This window comes from Tigriopus californicus, chromosome 9, assembly GCF_007210705.1.
Source record: "Tigriopus californicus strain San Diego chromosome 9, Tcal_SD_v2.1, whole genome shotgun sequence".
Classification (NCBI taxonomy): Eukaryota; Metazoa; Arthropoda; class Copepoda; order Harpacticoida; family Harpacticidae; genus Tigriopus; species Tigriopus californicus.
The window spans coordinates 6,859,667-6,884,881 of NC_081448.1; the positions used below are offsets into that span (position 1 = coordinate 6,859,667).

The window sequence follows — 25,215 nt, forward strand, 5'->3', positions numbered from 1 at the left end:
CTGGAGGCCGATTAAATCAAAGGAAAAACTTTCCAGTTCAAAAGCGTGTCCAGTTCTTTCACATGAGCTCTTTGAAGTTCGGAGATGGGTTCGTTTCCTCTGACAGAGGTTTGTTTCTCCTTTCAGTTTCGTTCTGGCTGCAATTTATGGCTAAAACAAGAACAATTGGGATTGTGTCTGTGCATGGAGTAGACAAAGTTAAAGGTTTAAAGGCTTACAATCATCTGAAACTCTGATCATGTAATCAACCAAGCTTTCCATTTCATGCAAACAGGGATCGTGAGGAAGCCTTCCGAAATCTGAACATTTGGACTTGATGCATTTATTCATTGGATAAGTTGATTGAGATATTTGCACAATTTCTATAACCATATTCATTACTATGCATTAATTGTTAGTATTGTTGCTCTCATATACTTATCAAATTTAAATTGAAATTTGTGGAAGTGAAACAATTTGAGACTCCTCAAGACAGGAAAATGGTCGCAATTCACTCAAAACTACAGTAGTCCCTCTGTCTGACCTGCAGAGGCGAGTTTCTTAGAGGTCTTACCTCGGAGTTTGGTGCTTGAACGTTATTCACCACGAAAATGCGCTAAGCGGAGTGGACTGTGGATGCTTATTTGGAATAACGCCCAAGCCTTAACCCCGAGGTAAGAGCGTTTAAAAAAACAGGCCTCTGTCCAAGTTACATATTCTCTATGGACCAATTCAATGGTCTTTGAACCACTTGTTTCACTTTCTATAAAAGCATCATATATGGTACATGTTTCACCTTGATCTAAAAGCAATTTGATATTTGATCAATTAATTCATTAGTCCCACATTTGACTTCCCTTTCGATCGCATGTGGGACAGTAATTCTCATTTTTGCACACGTCTTCTTAAAGGACAAATGCCTAATAACCTGACAATTATTGAGCAATATTACGTCTTGGCGAGAGAAAGGACGGCTGACAGTCATTAGATTGCTCATAGTCAGTGAAGCTAAAGGTCTAGGTCCTCAGATGAGACTGGAATAACGACAGACACTAGTGATCTTGTCGGACGAAGCTTTGCCCGAGTGTCCAATGAGGCATTTGCCAAATCTCTTGCGGAGAAAGTATCTCTTTCCTTTGAATCAGAATCGAGCGAGCATGCTCATCGCCTTCAGGTGCATCCTCAAGACAAAGCCGAAGATGCTAGTACATACAGTACTACGGCTACCGCTACCGCTACCGCTACTACTACTACTACAACAACTGGAGTAGTATCGTCGTCCAAGGCGAATTTTGGACAGCCCTCGTCCTTGTCTGTGAATGGCTCGTAGGAGACGGTATGCCTTCCAGTTGGGCCCAGTAATCACATAAAAGATCGGCTTTCCAGCCCATAAGAATTGAACACCTGGGAGCAAATATTTTGGGGAGAAATGGCCATGAATCTCCTAGTTTCATTGGATCCATAAAAAATAATTGGATTGTGACCGCCATGGGTCGATTTTTGGGCTTACTCGTGGCCCTGATTGGACTGGTGGTTGTGGTGGAAGTTAACGGTGGCTTGAATCGAACTGGTAACCGCTACGAAGAGCCTCCTGTGGACGATAACTTCGAAGCTTATTTTGTCCATCGAGTCATCCATTTCAAAGATAGAGCCGCAGAGGAGGAAGAAAGATTGCAAGCACAAAAAGAAAGATTGAAAGAGGAAGAAAAGCTTCCGAAGGTTATCAAACCTACCATCCCGCCCTACCAACAGACTTCAAAGTTTAAAGATGGGTGGCCACAACATCCCCTATTCATCATGGTCATCGGCGGTCTCCGATGGGATTTCGTTGAGAAATATCCGCAGATTCTGACATCCTTCAAGTACCTCAAGAAGTACGGCTCCTTCATCCCCAGAGTCAAACCAGTGTTTCCCCCTGAAGATTATCCGACATGGACCAGCATCGCAACAGGTTAGTTGGCATTTGCGCATGCGAGTATGTTAATGTAATGATGTAATCATGCAACGAAAGTACTCAAACCTCTTGATCCGTGGACGCAGGCAAATATCCCGAATCGCACAGCATCGTGGGAGATGTGATGTACAACCTGAAAAAGCGAAAGTTCTTCCATCGCTATGACCATAATTCGACTCGGGATCCCATTTGGTGGCAAGGAATGACGCCGTTTTGGAGCAATGCCGCCAAGCACGGGCGAAAGGTGGCCATGTTTAACTGGCACGACTGCACTTTGACCGGCAAAGGCCTAGAAATCCCTGGGGACTGCCAGCCTTTTCAGTTGCTGGAGGAAAACTTTCCCTCGCGCCAAAAGGTCTCGGCCGATTTTGACATGGCCTTCAATCGACTCTACAAAAAGAATTACGACGTGGCTGTGGTCTATACGGACCTCATCCGCAGAGTGGGGGAGCTGCAAGGCGAGGATTCTCCGGCCTTGAAGAAAGCCTTGCGTGATATTGATGATATCATTCAAGCCAAACTGACTGATATTCGATCCAAAGAAGAGCGGGCAGGGATTAAGGTAATTGGGTCAAATTTGAGCTTGAAATCTCTCAAAGGCTGTCACCTGACCCATCCATCAACTTTGACCAATTACATATACATGTTCCAGATGAACCTAATGGTGATATCGGATTATGGATTCACGGACACGAACTATTTGGAACCAGTTCTATTGGATCAATATTTAGATATGGATCTCATTCAGTTCGTCATCCTGTCTTCGGGTTATGCTCAAATCATCCCATACGCTTTGGAACAATACAAGGTATCAATGAACAATGTACAATTGGCTCATAAGATCGACCATTCCCGGACATTCATTCTTTTCAACGATAGATATTACACGACTGTGAAAGCATTGAATACGGAGTGGACGTGTTTATGGCATCACAACTGCAAGATCCTCCAATCTTGGACATTCCAATTGTTCCAGACGAATTGCACTATGGAACGGGTGAATGGACCCAAGACATCTTGCTCGTTGCTCACCCAGGTGAAGGAATTTCTGGATTGTCACCATCGACATGAGCTTGGCTTCTTTGCAAATCGTCCGTCTTGACGTTGTTATCATTATCATTATTTTTAATATTGTTCTTTTTCTTTTTTTTTGAATGAAGCGTATCAATTGATCTTCAACAATACGGATCCGAAAGTGATTGTGGTTCCTGGAAGTGGATATCTGGATGATGACTACATGATTCGATCGGGATTCAATCCGTCAGCGGTCAAACCGGTTTACCCGAAAATGACCAAAAAGATGAAAGTGGGCAAAGAGCCCAAACCCAAACCCATCTTGGACGCTTTACAACGATGGGACGAATACCACACTCATTATAGGGATATGGACACTGTGGCTGTGTTCATGGGTCCAGATTTCAAGAAAGATCATGTCAACTACAAACCTGTCGAAATCGTGGATTTCTATCAAATAATCTCCATGCTTCTTCGGATTCCAATGGAAGATCATGCTGGATCATGGAAAAGAATTCAAAGCATGCTCACCATCTCGGGTGCTAACTCCATATTGGGGCTTCATGGACTGCAATTTGCTTTGTTAGGTCTTTTTGCTCACTATTTAGTGAGAGCCATTTTAGGGTGAGCCAAATGGTTATGCTTCAATTCTTAAATAGGATCATTGGTCCTGGAAAAATGAATGATTGATTTTTATTATTACTATGTGATTCAAGCACGTGACAGTTGAAGAAGTATTTGAACCCAACGTGATTGCTTTTTTTCCAATCTTCGATCTTCGTAATGGGCTTTTCTTTACATTTTTATTGTGGGGGGTACCTTTAAAGGCTAGAAAATGAGATCCGTTTGTTTCCATTATTACTATGAGAATTACTTTGGATTTTCTTTGACAATTGCTTTCGTTCAGCGGGTGGGACACTCCAATGCTTCAGATCTCCCATGCACTTTAGCTGTTGGCATTGGTTGTACAAACGGATCACGGAGATGGAGGTCAGTGGTAAAGGTGCTTCGGGAGTCTCCAAGTAGGAAATACCGGTCATAGTGAAGCGTTTCAGCATCGTCATGGGATTGGCGGCTAGAACGCCCTTGAGAGACTCGTCGTCAAAACTGGCACAGCCTGTGGCTGTGACGGCCTCAATTTGTCGAGTGTGGCTCAGGATACAATGTAAGGCTGCCTGGGGATAGGCGGGATTAGAGTCCATGTCGTTGTGAACATAATGGACAAGAAAGAAGTACAGCAGTTTCAGATTGGCAAAGAACCACGGTTCAGCTTGAGAGCAAATGTGCTCGCCCACCGACAAGCGTCCATTAACTACTTGGAGTTGGACGAGATTCTGGCAACATTGCCCTATGGTGTTCAAGGGGATATCCGTGAGCACGGATTCAATCTTGAGGGTCGTCAGTTTCGTTCCCACAACTTCAACCAATCGTTCCAAAAGCCTAGCAGAATGAAGCCCTCCAAACAAGAGAGAGGTCAGCTTGGGGAAATCGTTGGCGGTGAAGTCCCTGCAATCAAAGATAAGATCAAAAACAATGTCAAAAGGTATCAGGAACAGGAGGCAACAAACCTAATTTGTGAGGCAGGTGTCCACAGTTGTAGGTCCTCCAAATTGGGGAAGGCGTGAATACACTCCCTGAAAACAACACCGTGCGTTATGGGTACGAAAAGTGACTTGAGGGCGTAGGTTCGAGCCTCGTGGGGACTAGAAGACTCGTCGAGCTTTCTCAGCTCGAGAAAGAAATCCTTGACAACTGTGGTATGACTAAAATTGAGGAACTCCAAATGCTTGCAACGGATGATGGCGATGACGCAACCAATATGGGTCACACTTGTCTCTTTAACGCCCAAACTCTTCAAACTATGGCACAACACGGACGATCCATCACGAGTTTGATCACTGGAGAGTAGCATCTTCAATCCGAGATCCGTCACAGACGACGAACGCCACACATCCAAGGACTCTAAAACGTCACAATTGGCTCCAATGATGTTTAACATGGTATCATCACAGGCCCACCACAAAACCAGGCTTTTCAAGTTGGTTAAGCGTCTGAGTACTCTTTTCATCAAGTAGGATTCCTCGATATTCAACTCACAGGTGTCAAATAGGCGGAATTTGGCCGTCTCAATTGAACCAAGCGGGTGCTCTTCCGAGGTTCCCTCCGCCGGGGAGGTCGTCAAAAGATCCAGAACAAAAACTCGGTCTGATAATTCCCGAATGGGGGGTAGATCCAAGAAGTGGAACGAAGGGCGCCACAGTAGTCCAAAATAGGGTGGGAACATGTCGAAGAAGAGTTCCTTCTTGACCAAGTTGGCGCCACGATGAAAGGACTCCTCTTGTACCGAAGGCGGCAAATGGGCATTGAGATAACGAGCTAGGGCGGGAGGGTCGATGATGATGTTTTTATTGCTGGCCTGACCCATCTGATCTGATTTGAATGAGTGCAAGACTTTCAGAGCCCCACTGAATGACTGACAAGACGGGGAGGACAATTCGGGTAGTTTGCCTCTGAGGATGATCTGCTCATCTCGGATGAGTCGAATCACATGCTGCATCCACACATCCAAACAAGTCTGCTTCAAAGACTCGGGCTGGAGATTGAGCGATCGAAGGTAACTCATGTTGATTGATTCTTGATAACTGTTATCTTGGAAGTCAGTGGTTAATGGACATTCCTCGGGGGTGGGTTATTCGTGCAATACATTGTCAGTCTAGAAGAATCAGTTAGAATTGTTAAGCACGCAATGTTATGGGAGCTAAAGCTATCGGATGTTTACAAGCGGAATGCTCCTAGATTACTGAGGAAAGGTTAGGAAAGGCAGCAGTAGGTGGATTATTTTCTGCAAGAATTTCGTTGCGTTTTTTGGCACGTCCAGTTCCTACCTTTTTGATTCAATGTGCACAACAAACGCACGTGCTGGTGGCGTCTAATCTTGGCACCAACTCCTTCCAAGAACTGCCTCAATAACAATACGGCATGTTCACGATCATGTTGATGATGGTGGTGGTGGTGGTGGTGGTGGTGGTGGTGGTGTTGATAATAATCAGCAACAAAAATCTCAAAGTTCAGCGACCACCACGTACGTGGTAATAGCGACAAAGGCGGACACTCGCCCCATTGTTGTTGTTGTCGTTGTTGATGTTGCGGTGCGGTCTGGTTCGAGGCCTGTTGTTGAACTTCCAACTTCCAATGATCCAATCAGCCAGAATGTGCGGCTCGCGCACTGTTGGTTAACAGCCCGTCTACCACTAGATCCCAGTTATTTGTTGAAGGCATCACAAGCTAGACATATAGCAAGAAACTCGTCGCACCAACCTTTGTGTTCAAATGCCTGATGCTTCCTTCCAAGAGCGCTAAAAAGGGGAAAAAGAGCTCAATCCGACCCAAAAGACAAACCGGATTATCGAGCGTTATCTGAGGAAAAATTGGGGACTTTGCCTTGACAATGGTTCCCTTCATTTGAAGTACAGTTCTAAATGGTCCCCCGAAAAACCTCCTTTGTCTATGCGTCATACGTAAGTGGGCTCAAGAAGAAATGCATTAAGACCGAACAACCATATTCAAGGTGTTGGATTCAAATTCGGCTTTGGGGATCGGGGTCATTTTCATTTTGAAAAGGGATGATGCGTCAGCACTTTTTCGTCGCTCTTTGTCTAGAGCAAACCCATTCTTTCATTCTTTCTCCCCCGATCCATTGCCCTTTGATAAGATGGTATCTCGGTTTGTCACCTCACATCCATCCTTCTATCGGAGTGAGTGACGATGACACATATCAGTGAATGACCACCTAACTAGCCTACGTATGTAGCAATGTACATAGGTCTGATGCCAGCCCACCAGCCAACATCACCGCTACGGTAACCTGGCAAATACTCGTTCAGAAGATGGGCACAAGATAGCTGAATGAACGGGAACGAAAAACTCGGATTGGAGGAAAAACAGGCTGTGGGTTGGTTATTCAATCAGCAATCTTTGTCCAACTCCATGCGCTCCTCCAGATCTCGTGGTAACGACGAGCGGGTAGGGTTAGTATTATTAGTTGCAGGCCCATCAGTTAGCAAACGGTTTATCAAAAGACGAAAAACTTTGATCTGTCGAGTGGGGACGGCACCCGGTATGAATCAAGTCTTTGACGTTACAAATTGGACTTTGTTTCATACTCATTGATGATGAGGCAAAATGGACAAAAACATGGATGGACTCCGTAGACAAAGGCTGGATTCGCACTGGAGTTCTACCAGGACGGTCGGGGCTCATATTTATCCCAACTTGGGATAGTTATCGTCACAATCCTTTTTTTGTGGTATCCTGCACGTAGTTTGCAAACCCTCAATGTCGAACGCTATATTTGGTTTGGATCGGTCACAATAAAGAAAGGTGTTGGAAAGTCTACATTAGAATTGTGTCACTCTTTCGCTAGTTTCCAACTAGTGCCACAAAATCATTTAGATATTATGGGAGGCTGTTAGGGTTGGAGGGTTAAACCTCGCCCGACAAGCGAAGCCATTCCTCACGTTTTTCACCTTTAAATTCAGATAGACAATGTCATATCCGGTATCTATGCATTAACGTTTAAAACTTTCCGAGAGAAAGGATAGAATATATAACTGAGACTTGTTCCATTCGATTCCGTTCAGTATTTCCTCCCACATCAATGAAAATTACAGTTTGAGCCCGATCATGACCACTTGAATATGAAGGTAAAAAATACAAAAATACATGGCCTTGTGTCAATACAAATGTGTAAAATAGTTGATGAAGCAAATATAGAGGACCAGACTAACTTGGCTTTGGTTGAAGGTCAATCCAAGCTTTTGATCTATTGGTTCACGTTTTGCTGCTCTTCGAAAGTCCAGGGGAAATTTCAGTCCACTCCCTTCGATAATGGCTTAAATATGAGGCTAACCGGAAGATAGTTCGACTTACCTCGTCGGTTTATCATCAGGAAGAGTCATCTTACATTTTTGGTTTATATTACTAGAGAAGAATGCGGAGGGCTGACACGGTTTTTGTTTGATTGAGAAAGCCACGATCCTCGCCCACTCCGGAAAGCAAGACCAAAAGCCTCTCTTTAAAAACACTAGGGGGCGAATTCGCCAGAGCTTGGCCTGGCCAGAGTCAAGTCCGTGCTGCCACCTAGCTTGATATGGCAATTCGTGGTGTGTTCATGGGGCAAAGCATGTCCGTGGACAAACCATGAACCACTGGAATACGGGCGGGAATGCTAGATCTAAGAATTGTCACTTCGAAATCGATTACACGCATTACGTTCTCCTTCAATTGAGACGGGTGCCTTATCACTTACAACAACTTATTTTAATTCTCAGCTCGATCAAACGGCTGGATCAAAAGCAATCTCTCTCTCAAAGCTCACCATAAAACTCAGCACAGGATGCCTCTACAAATATTGACAATTTAGAAGACCAATATTTCAAGTTTTTTACCCCATCAAGGCCATACTTTTCTAAATCAATGGTTTTCCTATCAACATGTTAATATAATCAGAATTAACACTGTCTATTTTCTTGCCACTGTATTACTCCCATTCTTGGCTATGTTTATATGGCAAGATGTTCATCATAGGAAAATCATTAATTACCAAGCTTTGAACTACTTCATATCTAAACGGCATCAATCTTATGCGGAAAGCATATCTCATGGCTTTTTAAAATTAGAAACTTGGCAGGCAAATGATACATTCGAAAAGTCAAAATTATGTATATTATAAATGTTCATTTTATCGTATATTAGATCATTTCATTGGTTAAGTTATCAGGCATTAGGTCGCGTTGTAATATCGCTTTTGCTCTTTTGAACAATTTGCCCTTAGCAAACTGATTTGTCAATTTTTTTCTTGTCATTTGAAAGTGTCTTCGAAAACGCTTCAAAAATGACAATTTCAATGAAATACTTCAAATCTTTTCCATATATTTAGCCCTTTTTCAATTACCTACTGAGTATTAGTCTTTTTTCACCTTGTCTTGAAGGTTTACAACAATGACACAAAAAGTCATGATGGAAAAACATGAACATAAATTCTCAAGCCTATAAAGCAAAATTTCCCTCTTAGAAACCTGTTCCTTAAGTCATCATGAAAATATGCAGAATTCGGAAATCTGGTGCAACACACTTAATCAAGCCAAAGGAAAATTGGCAACCAATTGCTTGACAACTTCGCTCTGAATCAGGTTTTGTAGTCCAATCGAATGTGATTAAGGAGATGCAAACAATAAAGCAGTGCAAATGTAACAAAATTTGAAATCACAGGCACCTTCAATGCTGTTAATTTGAGCACAATTTTAAGCCCCAATAGTCAGGACACACTATATGAAAACAACAAAAATTAGCAATTTATGTTCATATTGTCTAAAAGCTTGAAGTTTCCAGTTGTAAAGCGAATAACGAAAAGTCAAACACCACTCTGAAGCGTCAATAAAGGACCGAGTACTAATTTTGGGGTTTGGGTCGTTACAATTACACCATTTTAAAATGTATTGTGATGACAGGTCTTTTTTTTTAAGCTGTAATTTCGAAGAAAGCTTTAATTTTCTGTAATTTCGTTATTTATAATGTCGTTACTCTGTTTTGTCAGAATCAGCTTGAACCCTTTCTGGTAACAGATTAGCATAACAGAGCTAGTTCATTCATTCTGTGTCCTGTCATATACTGGTACATATTTTCGAGAAATTGTAACTGTTGATACAGGTGCATTGGTTAGCGCAGTTTCCTAGCATGAAAGAGGTCCACGGTTCGATTCTTCTCCCTGACCTTTATCAAGGAAACTTTTAAACGCTCACCACACCAGACGGAGAACAAAACTGATGCGGACACGACAATGCCTATCGGAAACACATACAAGGACAATGTAATGGCTGGCTTTGCTGGCCGGGCGAGGCTTACCCCTCCGACCCGGGCAGCCAAATACCCCCCCAAAATATCGTTTCATCAAGCTCATATTTGACATAGAATAATTCCAGTGATCAGGGATCAGCCTTGTTTGGTGAAGAATGCAATGAAGTGACTCAAATTAGAGTTGTTGATTTTCATCGTTAGCGTACTCTTCCTTATTCCAGTGGTTCAAGGAATACTTACTATTGGCTTGCTAAACTTTGGCTTGTTGACATTAAAGCAGTAAAATCCTTTTTGAGCCTCTCAATGAAGGTCCGTGATCTTTAATTCCATACATTCGCCAACCTGTTCTCAAAACCTGAGAGAAATTCACGAAAATGATGACGATGATTTATTTAGGGTCTAGTTTATAGTTATCAGAATATGGAATGTATTGTTGAAAACATGGTTAATGCTCTAGATTGATTTAAGAACCCTAGGTTCATCTTATGAACCGAATGGTTTGTTTTCATGGGGGAACCCTGACTAGATTGATGCCACTGTGCAACCCTCCGCTTTGTCCCAAATTTCCCCCTCATTGCTCAAACAGCAGAAATATGTCCCAGTTTGATAATAGAATTATTTCAATAGGTGGGTCTGATGCTATCACAGTGTGTGATAATGTCATTTCCTGTAGCCCGAGCTAGGAAGAAGGATTTTTCTTGGCATTTTTCTTCAACTTGTGAACACGGATCGGTGAATATACCGACCCAGGATCACGCAGCTTCATCGAGAGGTTCGAGTGGGATTTTATTATTTATTGCGCAAATCTCGGACGCCAACGCTTTTCATTACTAGAATGAGAGAACACATATGTTGAAACGGAATCAAGCTAATCTCCAAACGTTGGATCGAAACTAGCGTAACTGTAGAATGAAAACTGACATTTTTGACGTAGAATTAGCGGTCAATGTTGTTTTTATACATGAGTCGAATGGCGTTCAAAGCAAACAAACACTGCAACTTTGGTTAAATGAGCTTTCTGTGGCATTTTCTGCGTTGACATGAAAAATAATGCACTCAATACATGCCAGGATTCCAATATCTGTACGTCACTACTTGTGTCGTCGACTTGGTGTCTGCATTACGTGACTGGCAATAATTTGGGAGCAATTCGTTTTAAACTCGCTCTAACATTACACAATCAATTGGCGGAAGCTTAGGAAAAAAACATATTCTTCGCTGAAAGATCAATCTTTATGAGAGCTGAGCTATTATATCAGATCTTACAAAACTCTTCTCTTTGCCTTGAAACCTTGAGTAATCAAACTCATTTCCGTGTTTATGGTGTGTCTCTTAAAGATGATTTGAATCGCGCATTTTTCCTTGCACCAATTGTTTCGCGATTACGTTTGTCATCATCAGATTCTAGCGATTAGAATGCTCTTCTCCAACCGTCGGAAAAAGTCAGGATTACGCAAGCTCTCCCCTATTATTTCATCGACCAATCGACGAATCAACCAATCGGCGATCGGGACCCATACAAGATGTGCGAGTTGGTAATTGAGCAAAGATGTACATCGAATTACTCGAAAGCCGATAGAAACGAGGATAAGCGAGACGTCAAATTCATTTTCGATAGCCTCAATACAAAGACGTTGCTCGAAACTGCTTTCCAAGGTTCCATCGTTTGCATTTTTGGAACGAACCCTATGTTTAGAAAGAAAAGCTATTATGCTACTGTATGCTACTGAACTGACGGCCACATACCATACCCATTTCGACCTTGGCTCATTTCAGGGTTCAACGAAATCACCGATCGAAATCGAACGGTATTCGGCTTCCACGAGTGACAATGTCGTCCCGGTGTCCTAATGTCTGTGTGATATCACGTATAATAATTACTACACTTGTGCATTCAGCCGACTGTTAGGAATAGAGATGGACTGACTCAGTCAAGGTCACAGGGATCATACAGCAATCCAGGGTGGCTCGGTGAAACGGATCTATTTATTCGTTGTTTCATCTCGAATCTATCATCTTTAACAATTATTCAACTTCACACCTGGATAGGAATACATCTTTATCTTGCATCGTATGATTATGTACAATCAATCATTTAGGTAGTTCACGTGACCATGAACGGACTAGTAACATAATTCTGAAAACAAATTCAAACATTCTTTTTGATATGTAATCGGGAAAGGATTTCAGTGGGAGGATTGGAGGCATTTCTGTTTCAGACTGAGAACCAATTATCATCAATAATGACAGTAGCAGGAGCAGTGCTAACTCTAATGGTGATAGTAATAGAGGTATAGAAGTAGATAGAAAATGTGGTAAAGACCATCGAGTGCTCGATTTACCTTGCAGCCAAAAAGCACTGCAATTCATCTTGACACACGGCAAATACTGCTCGCCAAGGCGCCACCCGTCCATATGTGTAGGTAAGTAGTAGACAATATGATTTCACAAGGTCTCAGGAGCTTCTTCGTTCGTTCATTGATGCAGAATCCAGGGACGATATGACAGTTGGACATCAAGTAAGAAAGAGGGGGGGGGTGCAAAAGATACTCTTCACAAAATTTTGGCACTGTAGTCGTTGCAGTTGCTTGAAATGACGATCATCGTGATGTTGATGGTGATGATGCTGGTGGTGTTAGGATTAGTAATGGGAGAGAGAAATCTTCTGCGGTCTGCATTATCCTTTCCATGGATCAAATATCCTCACACCTTCTGCTCCGTGTGCCCGCCTTATAGAGTTTCAATAATCTCGTATTTCTTCCTAAAGTCCATGCGGTCATCTCGTCGAGGATCACGTTTCTTGCGCGATCCAATCTTGCTCCTCATCTCGGCCGCCGTCATACTCAAATCCAGGCCTCCCCATTGATGACCCACAGGATTGGACAAGGGGTGCGGACTGGATTTCTTGAGGGGAGGTTCGGGACTGGGCGAACTCCGGGGGCTCGAACCCGACGTGACGCTACTGCCAAATGTTTTCTGAAAGAATCCAGAGGAAAAAGGAATTGATCAATGGTTCTACCATCATTCCATGATATTTGTTTGGCCATTCTTAATGCTGGTGTTCTCATTTGGTATTATCACGCATTGGCTGGCCAAAAGTTTCGCACACAGCCACGTTAAGTGCCGTGCGTAGCTCAGAGCAAAAACTCTCATATTTCTTCGAGCAGTCCTTTTGTTAGTCAAGCTAGTTGGTTTAGTTAATGGTGAAAACACACACACACACACATACAAGCTCTGGCCTTCAAAAGACAGACTTTGGATCGATTTTGAGACTGACTGGCTAGTTGACTGCCAGATTGGCTGGATGGCTGTGGGTGGAGAATGTGCAACCTTGCAAGGATTGAATTTGTGAAGCAAGCTGATTAGGTTTTAACCGTTCGCCAAATCTTGTTTCTCGTCGATTTCCAATCGATTATCATATATTGAGGCTCGTGACCAATATCAATGGCTTCAATTTGAATCGATACAGACTTATGTACATTTGAGCATTGACAATGAAAAGCCATTGAAAGTGAATTGATGTTGAATGGCCGTAAATAAAAAAAAAATCCTAGTAGCGTGAAGGTGGGAAAAGGCAGTCTCGCACTCTTGCTCTTCATCATTCAGGCTCACTTTATTGATTAGGATCCCGACGACATATTGGCACGTTTCGGCTCTGAATCACGCTCGTAATTCGTCAAATAACACGGCCACAGACAATTAAAATGACGAAATGAAAACTTGAGGATGATACACGCGTACAGTAGCTAGCTAATGGGAGGATTGCCCAGACGGATTATGAAATGTCTTGGACCGAGCTCGAGGAGAAGAGATTGAGTACCTGAGAAAATATTACTTCATCGGGTCTCTGTGATGAGTGTAATCAAAGCATTTTATGGGAAAACCAGGTGTCCATTGGATGACTCGGCCATTCGTACTTACTCCGCATCAACAATTTGGGCCGAAATGTAAACCTTTATGTTCAATTAGCAACACACCGTCCGTGATGTAATATTCTATGCCATCAATTACTTGCATAGAAGTAACGTCATGAATGCGGCAATTTTTGATATTTCTAGGCTGGGAAGGTAAAGCATATGTGCCATCAGTTCAGTGTGTTGGCTAGCAAAGATCTCGCTGATTCCTTTGTGTCATGTTTCTTTCTTATTTAAAGGAAAATAAAACACTTGTTGCAAGCGAGCACAAAATTTCATTGCTGACGAGCCAACATTCCCCGCAACAGTGTGGAGTAAGTAGTAACAGTAGTAGTAGTGATAGTAGCAGTCGTAGCAGTTGTCGAAGAAGTAAAGGAGCGTAGAAGCAATGATAGCTTTACGCAGGCATTCCATTGTTTAATAAAGCACTGTACATAGCGTACGTTCACTCTAAGGCAAACAAGGAATGAGAACTAAAATTCCACAGTTTTGTGATAAAGAATGCTTGCATGGCGAACTACAGAGAGCGATAACAGATTATGAAAGAATCTTCCTCATCATGATCGTTACTTTGAACGTTGGACAAAAATGTGTTGTTTTCATCATGCTCTTTGTGGTGAGTAGTTGAGAGGGAGACGAGTAAAGAGTACGCGCATTATTATCGTGAACCTCAGAAATTGATAAAGCCACCTCACTCGATTCATGGGTAGTATTTCTCAGTCAGTCAACATTTTAAAAACGCCCATTCGAATTTTGGGGAAATCCTTGATGCCTGTCATGATAAAAGTACACGCACTAAGAGGTGCTTCATTCTGCGCAAATAAAATGTTCGTTTGTGATTTCTTTACAAGGATTGTTATGTTGAAACAAAATTGTAACGTCACAACACAGCTGGTACTTGTCAGTAGAAAGCAGCCGATACCGGAACGGCTTTGAATAAAATGTTGATAAAACATGTTCTACATTTCCACAAAATCACCAAGACACCAGGATGGGATTGGATAAAAAGTCACGACAAGTTGCTTTCTGAGCTAACAATCTACATTTTCATTTTGTAAAAAAGGAACACAGGCTTGCCTCTTTTCTCACACTTAACTTAATATGTTACGTTAGGGTATTCTGGAGCCTATACTTCCAAAAGTTCTTTCAAGCTCAGTTTTGAACATTCATTTGATCCCATCAGTCATGGACCACTGGAATATGGACGGGGATGCTCGAGTCTAGAATTGACATTTTGGAAGCGGTGGAACGGATTGGGTTTACCTGCAATGAAACGCACTGCAGGTTGCTAAAATTAGGTGGTTTAATTTTCAGTTCGGATCAAAAGTTACTCCCTCTTAAAGGGAATTCCATAGCAAGGCAAGGAATGAATAGACCAGCCCTTTTGCTGTAATCAATTGGCGGAAGAGGGCTTACTCATTCATTTTATGTAAAATAATTTAGTGATCTTTGAAGACATTGCATCAGACATTATATTGAACTAAGAATTGAAATGCAAAGTCGTAGCGACCTGGGTTCGTCTCATTTGTTGAAAACTACTGCACTGACTCGATTCCGAAATGTCAATTACCCAATTCCAGCGAAATTGAAGACACGGACTCACAGTTTACCATTTTCGAAGCTTCTTACTGTCTTTGACGCGGGAAATTCGAACCTGAAATGAATTCAGGAATTTGACATATTGATAGACCTGAGACCTGGGCCGTTCTTAAGCTCTGGAACGGCCTGTTTAGACGGATATACTTGTCGACCTTGTTTTTCTTCCACATTAATCAAATACCTGACTTTATGATAATAATAATGATAATCTTGATTGTGACTCTTGGTCATGCCATGGCGTGAAAATAACTGAAAAATAAAATAATATGTATAGACATTATACAAACGTCGTTGATAAACAAGAAAAATGTCCAGAAAGTAAAGGCAATAAAATAGTTGACTTTGATAGGCTATAAATTTGGAAATCACGATTTATTTTTTTGTGGCTGTTTTAGGCATGGCACTTCAATATCAAATTCCATGATCCAAATAAGTTATGTTTGGGCTCTCATTATGTTGTCATTTGAATAGTAACGAGCAAAAAGAACAGCATAATTTTAAACAAAGCAATCATTTTTTGAAACTCCAGGTTGCTCCTTGTGATCTAAGCACGCAATTTTTTATATACACACTCTGGCGCTTGCATAAGTCAGAAAACGTGGCAGGTTGCTATTTTTCATGTTTTTTTTACACTTTAGTTCGGCCTGTAATTTGGCTAGCTCTTATTTTCGTCCTCATGGAGGTGTTGTGGCTGATTTTTTAAGTATGTCACGTTGGTTGCTTAAGCGGAGCCAATGCTTCACAAATTATTTAAAACTTGGCATATTATTTGAGCGTGGAGCTTAAGAGCTAGTCGTTGATTAGTTTTAGAATCGATCAAAGTGGCAACGGTAAAATGGCTGCCAGAAACGTGCTTTCGTTTCTTTTTGCTTTTAGTCATGAACACTTTGATGTTTCTGTCTCATTTGTGGTCAAGCGTCGGAATTTATTCCAAGGCAGGAAGCATGGAGGAGAAAAGCAAGAGAAGCGACGAAGAAATAAGAAATTTTGTAACAGTACGTGTAGTAGTTTAGAACTATGAACAGTTATCAGTCTGCCAATAGATGATGATGATGATAATGATGCTAACGATCATGACCACGACAAGAATGGGGGAAGTAGAAAATCTTTCCAAGTTTGCGCAGACTTGCTCATGAACGTTCAGGACAGAAGCCCACATGATTTACAAGATGAGGAAAAACTAATAGGAGTAGTGGTGGTACGGTGGTACTGCTAGCAGTAGGTATCAGATGACTTTTACGCCATCACAAGTTTCAGACCAAGGCCCAGCCATATTCTTGGCCAGATGGAAACAGATCTTGACAAATGGTCCCATTAGCGGGGAAAACGAAAAATAACCCAAGTCTGACAAACCATGGGTGGTAAAAAACTATAAAATAAAATAGAAGATATTGCAAAACGTTCCTGTTCGTTTCCGGTTTATAGACAACCTACGCCGCACAAGCCGGCTTCAAAACTCAGATCTGCAACGAAAATTCCGCAGCATTCGGATTTCAGAGGCAGTTTGTCCCAGGGGGATGATTTACAATTACCATTCTATGTGGTACATGTACATACAGTAGATAATGCATTCGCCGTGCTCGCCAAGGGCTCGAAACAATTTCGAATTCACTTGTCATTGGTGCTGCTGCTTCAGTGCTGCGCTTCGGTCAAAACAATGATATGGTGGTTGTGTTTCGAGGAGTGAAAAATGCCGTATTCCCACCAAAGCTCATTCAATTTGTGTGCTTGATTTTCCTCGGCCTGATCATTCGTATGAGAATATCATACCTCGTCGCCTTAGTGCCTTGAAACCCCAATCCAAGGTCGAGCAATTACCAACATCCAAGTGAAAAGCGAGCTTTGCCAAATGTAGTGCGCACTAAGACCAGTGAGGGCCAAAACCTGAACCCTAATCTTAGATATTTCCCTCCCAGCTAAAGTCAGAGATACCAACCAACCAATCAATCGTATTCGTATGCGTTGGAGGCCTATTCCTCTTCTTCTTACTACTTGTTACTTCACATAAATCGTTCATTAAGTCGTTAGAGGTAAATAGGCGTTCCATTTTGTGGCTAGATTTAAAAAGACTTGAATGTCAAATCCCTGCCTGTACTCTCTTCGGATGATGTAACAATTATAGGAGGCCTCTGCAATCAAGTGGTTTGGTTTTGATTTCACGCCCATGTTTGAAATTTGGCTTCGCCTTCAATTTCGATATCATTATCGTCTCGAATCAAGATCCCTAAAATTGGATTTTGGTGTCCTTCAATTAAAATGAACTAGAAATTGGGGGCTGCCAATTTCCTGGCTCAAAGGCATCCAAGCCAAGCCAGACTGAATAGTTCATGTCGGAATTTGTCTTCCTCTCTTTTTTTTGCAAAAACGACTCGTTCGCAGATGCATTATTCTTTTTGCATTTATTATTCAGACGGTGAGAAAGAGGAGGATGAAGCTGACGAATGATGTTTTGCTCGCATATTATGTAATTTGAAACAACTTTAGTCTGGCTCATCACTCGGTTAGATATCGTTATGCATACTACGTACGTACACGTACATGTGTAAAATTATGATATTGTAAACATTGCAATACGTTTGGCCTCGATTATTGCCAGTCCTTGAAGGATTTAATAAGGTATGTCCAGTAAAGTACATTTGCACGCCACATGTTACCATCAGGTATGATTGTGTTTTTTTTGTTTCATATCTTTCCATCTTGTGAGTGACGCTATGAGAAGAAGACATGACCGACATTATCGGGATCGAAAACGTTGGAGGAGATTTCAGTGTGTTTCCAGGAAATCATCTAGAACTCACTCAGCAAATCTTGAACAAGTGACAAGTTGATGCAAATAATTACTGCACATTGCATCATCTTGATTGTTCTTTATTGCAGTCATTAAGCTGGGGTGGGTTTTTTCTTTCTCCATCGACGTCGCCTTCTGTCCAAGAAAGAGAAAATGTTTGACGAAAAGGCGTTGAATCTCCTGGCAGAACTTGGCGCAAGACCTGAAAACCACCTGGGATCATCGTCCATTGTGTTTTACGTTTTCCTTTACTCCTCGGAGACCGCGTTTCTTTTTCGCTTGAGAAAATGGCGACATAAATCATGGGAAATCATGTTGGACACATAAAATGTCTCTTATCTCTCCAGAAACGTACACACACACACACACGGACAATTCATTCGGGAACAGATCCAGTACAAATTGCTTTAACTGAAATCCATTGAAAGGCATCCATCGATCGATCAATAGCTCGATCGGTCGGTCTACCGATTTCGGGATGTCTTCAAATCGCTCAAAATGGGTGGAAATGCCCATATTCTAAAAGCACAATCTTGACTTTGGTGTGGATGCCAAGACGATTTTCTGCTTCTCAATCTTGTGCTGTTTCAATGGGAGGGATGGAGAACAAAAAAAGAGGATTCCTTTCTGATGCAATGCAAATCAATCAAATCGTTCAGTTGGACACGGAGACGTTGAGGAGAGGAACATCTCAAAAGAAGGAGGGGAAAGGGCATCCAAAACATTCCAAACTTCTGTTTTTGACAGGCATGCATTTTTCTGAGACTTATTAGGACTCTTTTCTCAAGGATGGAGGATGGAGATTCATGAGGATGGAGGTTCCATATACGTACCTGCACACGCATACTTTCATACCGCAGTTAACAGAACAACAGGCGAATCAATGGAGCCAATAAAACGAACAGCACTTCTTTAAACGAATGAAGCCATTTACTACAAAGGTTGATCGATCCTCCAATCAATGATGTTTGATGGGAAATTCTCAGTTATTCGATTGAGAACTCACAGGCACGCACAACAAACCAACAAACAATAGACGACGACTGTAAGTACGTACGTATGTGCAGTACTGAGGATGATGATGATCATGATGATTAGTTCCAATCTCTTATTGATGTCCTCGCATTTTTACTTCAAAGACGGTTTGTACTGGTAGTGATGTGAAGCAAAAACTTGTTTCACCGTCTCCAAGGCATGTTTTATGCATTGCTTCATTTCCAGAGTTTGTATTGAAACTCCAGATTTCCTCACACAAGCTCGAAATCGAGGATAATAGTCATACAATATACAAACAAGAACTTATTCAACTACAATGAAGTACGTGCAACATGCCATTGGCTGGTAGGACGAGATCAAAACCTTTGAAAATCATGAGAATAACAACGCACCTCACCCCCCATCTGTCAAGATGTGCACAGAAAGCGTTAAAACTCCAATTACTCCTCAAGGATAGCATTCCTGGGAACACTGTCAACCACAACTCTCTCAGATACTGTATATTGGGAATCATTACAATTTACAGTCTTACATCCTCAGCCCGGGATCGATTACGCACTGACATCGTTTCTGTATGGCCTAGATGTACGGCAACGTCGGTTGGGATGCCAATGGACGTCACTACTACCCAGGTAAACGAAATGTACGGCCAACCAATGCAAGCAAATCCCAATGTGACTTTTAAATACCAAGTGAACGATCCCACATTCATCTTAGCCGGCCACAATCAGCATGATCACGGGAAAGAAGACGATGAAGGACTTGACCAATTTGAGTATCCAAAGGTCTGACCAACATCCTCCTTAAAAGGGCAGCATCTCAATTTGGCTCAAAGTTTAGCTGGGGTAGGAATTCTCGAATTCAAGACGCCATTCCTGACCTCGCTGGGTTATTATTGACGTTCGTTCATCATGCACATTACGATCTCCCCCCCCCCCCCTTCTCCTCTTTCTCCGCCCCCCAAAATGGGGGTCTATTTTCGTGGGTGCCGTTCGAGAAAATTCAGGCCAGCTATGATTGGGTTTCACCCCAAAATCACGAGGGGAGGGAGGAATTCGGGCGAATTGAGCCGAAATCCCATGAAGACTTCCTTGAGCTGAATCGAATTGATAGACTCTTTGAAATCAAGGCTTGGGGGCAACCAAGGTCGTTTGAACGTCAAACTGTCTTGCTGATGCCCTTGCAAGTTTGGCGATGAATGCAAAATAAATTTCACGCAAATTTCTCAGTTCAACACGGAAACGAAGCGCTCTTGGGTTTAGGATAGATGATGTTCATTGTTCAGGCCTTCAAGGCAACAAGCTTGCAAGGCCTACACCTTGCATTGGACAAAACAGGAATGTTGGTCCACATACCAAATGAATAACCAACAATCAATACTTCTTGTACCTCTTCATCCTCATTTTATTGGATCCAACATCAGATTGTTCAGTAGTAGAATATAATTTCGAGGTCGCCGCGATGGGATTGCCAAATTTGTTGATGCCTAACTTTGCTTGTCCCTTTTCATCGGGAAGTGAGAGGCGAGAAGATGCAAGGTACAATTGCTTGGTTGATTGAAGTGAACATCTTCCCATTTTGAAGTGTAAAATTGAATTTCTCTCCTCTGACGCAATCTTTTATGCCCCCCTCCTCCTCCTCCTTCTCTTGTCAATCAAGCCACTAACACAGATGTCTGTGTGCTGTAAAATCTTGATTTCTCGATTGCTTCACAAGCTTCTAAGCTCTTCCAAGAAGCCAATGTTGGAGAATAAGAATAAGACGATGGTATCTTGTGTTTGTTTTGGTTGGGTTAAGGGAATATACCCTTGGGAGCTAATCATCTTGAATAAAGATTCAATTCGATCAAGTTGAAGTTACTGAGACCGTTTTACTGAGCTTTTGATTTTATGTCGTTTATGGCAGGTAAGCTAACGAATGTCGCCACATATGCCTGCTAATAGAATGAGACCAATTTGAACCTGGCCAAGGTATCCTTGCATATATGATCGGTAAGGATGAGGCTCCCGACAGTGATAGACGGCAAACCGTCTACCGAGTAGCAAACACATGCTACTGACTGAAGGAACCGGAGGGAAACTCATTGTAACGAATGATGATCGGGATCTTCCTATTGCCCAAGAAACGATCTAACAGCTGACCACTTGCTTAATTAAACCAAGCCTTTGTGTGCGTGTATACACACCCGAGTCTTCCTCAATTTCATGGGTGAGAGCAATATGCAGCGACCATAAGAAGAAGCCAGCTTGTGCAAGTTATCATCATTTCGGGTCTCATACGGGTTCTGGCAACTGTTCTTTTCGTCATCGCTTGCGGTACGTAGTGTATATATCTTCGACAATCATTTCTCGGTCACACCGACGACAGATTGATTAATTGATTGATTGAATGAATGAATGAATGATTGTTTGAAATCTTCACTCTCACTTGATTGAGTTGACATTCCTATATAGGTAGGAAGAAATGAGCCTTGAGAACATGACCATAGGCCCTGGTCCTTGGAATTGCATTAGTTGCAGACATTTCATGAGATATTTTCTTGACAGTTCCCTCCACAATGGTTGCCATAGAATTGTCGAGCAAAGCGCGTGAGGTTTGTCAAAATGAACTTGGAATTCCATGTTGAAAACCACGCATTTCGTTCATGATTTTCGAACAATTTCCAAGTAATGAGGAAGAGACCGGCCAATACTATGGCAGCCTTGGCTCTTGCAAATCCCGCGAACGATCTTGCGAACCATCCACCGACCCTCCAAACGACCCACCGAACGACCATTCCTCCTCACTGACCAAGGTCGCTTTTGATTGGATAAAATAACTTGAACTCTAGGACAGTTGTAAACGAGTCACGATTGCCCTAATGAGCTCACCATCGTCATATGCACTCTGTCTGCCTTCATAGGTCTACTCTATCAGCTACACAATCGCAGCTAGGAATTTAGTACATGCATAGAGTGAATTGTCACATGTGTTTCGGTTTTCGCTATTCCACACAAGGTTAGATCTCCTCTAGGTTTTCGATACTCTCATATCTATCCCTGTATATTTCGATCTTATTTAGATGAACTCATTGTGCATAAATACCCAATTCAAAGTACACGAGTGGCTTGAAAACGATTTTGAACATTGGATTAAAAGGGTCACTATCCTGGCGTTATGAGCTTCCTCACTCACTAATCAAACCAAAAACAAGGAGATTTACGTTTAACACTTGGCTTGTGGACAAGCTTTGAATTTAATTAATGAGCTGGCATTCGACCTACATACCTTTGTTTTATTGGATTAAAATTCTTTTGGGGTGATTTGTAGCAGGTTTAGAGAGTGAAGAAGTAAACAAGTAACATCCCTCGTTATTTGCCCACATAATTTAAGGCTTATCAACGATCATTCACGAGATCAAAGGCATGGATAGTCTATCAATGAATCAATAGCAGTTACGACAATTGACATAATATTCCAGTTTTTGGACTAGTAGATAAATGATGTGGTCAATGATTTGATAATCAATGGATTTTGATCAAAGAATATCCATTTGATCATTAAATTTTCATTAAATTTTGCCCCTAATATCAGCCAAGTCATCCGTATCCGTCTCTCTGCCTTGGTATGATTGGCAAACGTAAACTTTCAAAGGGCCAATAAGTATGGCTGATTCATTTGGGTTGATCTTAATGGATTCCCGTTGTAGAATAAAGCGATTTGCGTTTGAATACGCGATTTACATGTGGCTTATACAGAGGCTCAATGAAGTTATCTGGTCTCAAAGATACATTTCAATACCTATCAATATTCACTAATTTGCCTTACTATCATGGGCCTTGTAACTTAGTCAATTTAAAACAAATTGGAAGTCAATATCTCCATTGGCTTGAACAATGAATGGCTGATCAAAGATATGCCACATCTACCTCATACATCTGCAGCAGGGCTTGTGGTTCCATGTACGGACGGTAATTGCAACTAGCAATAACTAACAATATCTGACGTTATCTAAGTCCAATTCGCTAATACATACAGTGAGTTGTGCGTACGCATGTACGACCTGTACGACGTAATAAGTACGTACGTACGTATGTAGTTTCCCAACCAACAAGGTCAAATCGGGAATACAGGCTAAAGAAGCAATAATCAGTGCATGTCAATGTTATAACTGAGTGATAACGAATGGCGCTATGGCGTCAACTATAGGATGATCGAGGATAGATAGATCATGTACGAGTTACGATCATTGGTTTCAATTCAATCTCGCTCCTCATCACTGGATAAATATATGCCTTTCCTACCACGTACAAATAGTTGTGCACCATACAGAAGTGGAAAGTGTTTGCATGAGGTAACAACGTCGGTTCGAAAAGAGAATAATTGCGCTTTTCGCTGGCAAATGAGTGTACGAATAAATAATATAGGCATGCATCCTTTACCTTGGCGGTGGAGGAGCCTGCCGACATGGCACTGTGATTGGAATGTTGATCGTCATCTTCGACAGAATTTTGGCGCACATTGCGTGAATAGTTGTTCAAAGTAGTTGTGGTGGTGGTGGTGTTGATAGCCATCGAGGAAGGGGATGATGGCCCATCTGGTTCGTTGTGATTTTCAATCTCGATCGTTTCCACTATGATGGGGACGCCTTGAGCCGGACCAGGCTCGGACGACATTCTGAGGACGTTGCTCAACTCTCCATGGATAACAATGTCGTGATCCTTGAAGAAATTCTCAGCCTCTGCGTCCACGACCAATAACCGGGTCTCATTCGGACTAGCCTTAATCCTTGACACCACTTGCTTGTGGTTCTCATGATTGATGTTCACTCCGTTGACCTCGATAATCCGGTCGCCTTCTTTCAGACCTGCTTTTTCGGCAGGACTGGATTCGTCCACTTTTCCAATGTATTGGCCGGGACGGGATTTTTCCGCATGCAAATTGAACCCGTAACCATCGAAATGATCCCATTTCGTAACGTGGCACAGCCGAGGACGTGGAGCCGTGTCTTGAAGAGGCTTATCCTCTTGCTCCTGATAAACGTTCATGCTTAGGAGGAGACAATCAAACAATTGCAATTAACTAGGAGCCTTTCAAGTCAGACCAATCCAGCCACTGCTGTCCAAAAGCCAAACACACTACACTTCACCAGAAGGACGTAATTTCCACGTTCGACTCAACCGTCAGGTCTCTCGTGTATGATCTCTCAGCAACTGAAGTAGACTTCGTTCGAGTTCCAACATTGGAGTTGACAGTAGTCCTCTGAGTCACGGCCCCTCGAAAGCAGAAACGAACGAGGCTCGAATTCACAGCCGAAGCTCATTGCGAGCAGATCGCGACAGGGCCTACTGCTTTTCTCTGTAGCTCTGCTGAAGACAGACAGGGATAATCGGCCTCCTTCGTTTCATCGGCGAGCTGCCTCACAGTTCGAGGACCGGCTCTGCGCTACCACATATACGTAGTCGGTAAGAGTACTGTTGAACAGCATTAGGATTAACAAATATGAAAAATCTGTGAATCTCAACGATATGAGTAGGGCGAGTCATGATAGTACGACGGCTCAATTGCTTAGAATTTTCAATAAATAACAAGGCAACTGAAATCCAAACAGAAGTTTAAGAGCTGGTCTAGTTTTAGGGTTCTTTCCTGTAAGACTTAGTTTGTCCCCCTAGAGACAGAACGAAATACAGTTCTTGTTCATCAGCCATATTGTGGAATTCGTTCTTCCGCTATTCCTTTTCAAAAAGTAGCCACAATTAAATGAAGTAAAAACGGTCTCCTTGCTCCATCACAATCACAGTGGTAGGTATGGATATGAGGCCCAAAAAATGGTGCTTCGAGCACAAATGTGTCAAATAATGCAACAAAATGCAATCCATTTGTCATAACAAAGCCAAAAACATAACCAAGAGTAATAGCTGCATCGCATCAAAATAATGACCGACTTTTTGATAATTTTAAAAGATGCATCCATATTTGAATAAAAAGTATATTTAGGCAATTACCATTGTGGAGCAAGTGTTGCTGAGTTTGATAAAGGTTCTTTCTTACCTACTAGCTATTTAAAGTCATGCTTAATTGAAACGTAGCTGAATTGTCGTGACCCGCACTTGTCGTATGATTAATCCTCCTAGGTC

At 42.1% G+C, this 25,215-nt stretch overlaps 3 protein-coding genes across 4 annotated transcripts; 1 reads left to right on the plus strand and 2 right to left on the minus strand.

The window, feature by feature from the left end:
• Window positions 1-1,308: 1,308 nt before the first annotated feature.
• Window positions 1,309-3,695, plus strand: LOC131887133 (glycerophosphocholine cholinephosphodiesterase ENPP6-like). The gene is made up of 5 exons (XM_059235662.1): window positions 1,309-1,930; window positions 2,020-2,495; window positions 2,586-2,741; window positions 2,813-2,969; window positions 3,094-3,695. The coding sequence occupies exons 1-5, from the start codon at window positions 1,468-1,470 to the stop codon at window positions 3,573-3,575; spliced, it is 1,734 nt and encodes a 577-aa protein (XP_059091645.1). The 5' UTR covers window positions 1,309-1,467; the 3' UTR covers window positions 3,576-3,695.
• On the minus strand, window positions 3,314-8,014 carry LOC131887132 (uncharacterized). 2 transcript variants are annotated; one of them, XM_059235660.1, is made up of 4 exons: window positions 7,877-8,014; window positions 5,833-6,303; window positions 4,516-5,660; window positions 3,314-4,453 (listed from the first exon to the last, which is right to left on the minus strand). In XM_059235660.1, the coding sequence occupies exons 3-4, from the start codon at window positions 5,568-5,570 to the stop codon at window positions 3,769-3,771; spliced, it is 1,740 nt and encodes a 579-aa protein (XP_059091643.1). In that variant the 5' UTR covers window positions 5,571-5,660; window positions 5,833-6,303; window positions 7,877-8,014; the 3' UTR covers window positions 3,314-3,768. The 2 variants fall into 2 exon arrangements, with proteins under 2 accessions (XP_059091643.1, XP_059091644.1); XM_059235661.1 differs by lacking the exon at window positions 7,877-8,014 and adding an exon at window positions 7,735-7,862.
• Window positions 8,015-11,770: 3,756 nt separating this feature from the next.
• Window positions 11,771-24,324, minus strand: LOC131886480 (Na(+)/H(+) exchange regulatory cofactor NHE-RF1-like). The gene is made up of 2 exons (XM_059234840.1): window positions 23,521-24,324; window positions 11,771-12,778 (listed from the first exon to the last, which is right to left on the minus strand). The coding sequence occupies exons 1-2, from the start codon at window positions 24,124-24,126 to the stop codon at window positions 12,533-12,535; spliced, it is 852 nt and encodes a 283-aa protein (XP_059090823.1). The 5' UTR covers window positions 24,127-24,324; the 3' UTR covers window positions 11,771-12,532.
• Window positions 24,325-25,215: the final 891 nt, after the last annotated feature.

Bases quoted from the DNA above. Each gene is read 5' to 3' on its own strand.
- LOC131887132 (XM_059235660.1), bottom strand. From the start codon at position 5,570: ATGAGTTACCTTCGATCGCTCAATCTCCAGCCCGAGTCTTTGAAGCAG. The intron at 4,454-4,515 runs GTTTGTTGCCTC...CTTTGATTGCAG, and splicing joins ACACCTGCCTCACAAATTAG to GGACTTCACCGCCAACGATT.
- LOC131887133 (XM_059235662.1), top strand. From the start codon at position 1,468: ATGGGTCGATTTTTGGGCTTACTCGTGGCCCTGATTGGACTGGTGGTT. The intron at 2,742-2,812 runs GTATCAATGAAC...TTTCAACGATAG, and splicing joins ACGCTTTGGAACAATACAAG to ATATTACACGACTGTGAAAG. The intron at 2,970-3,093 runs GTGAAGGAATTT...TTTTGAATGAAG, and splicing joins CTTGCTCGTTGCTCACCCAG to CGTATCAATTGATCTTCAAC.
- LOC131886480 (XM_059234840.1), bottom strand. From the start codon at position 24,126: ATGAACGTTTATCAGGAGCAAGAGGATAAGCCTCTTCAAGACACGGCT. The intron at 12,779-23,520 runs GTAAAGGATGCA...GGATTCTTTCAG, and splicing joins CAGGCTCCTCCACCGCCAAG to AAAACATTTGGCAGTAGCGT.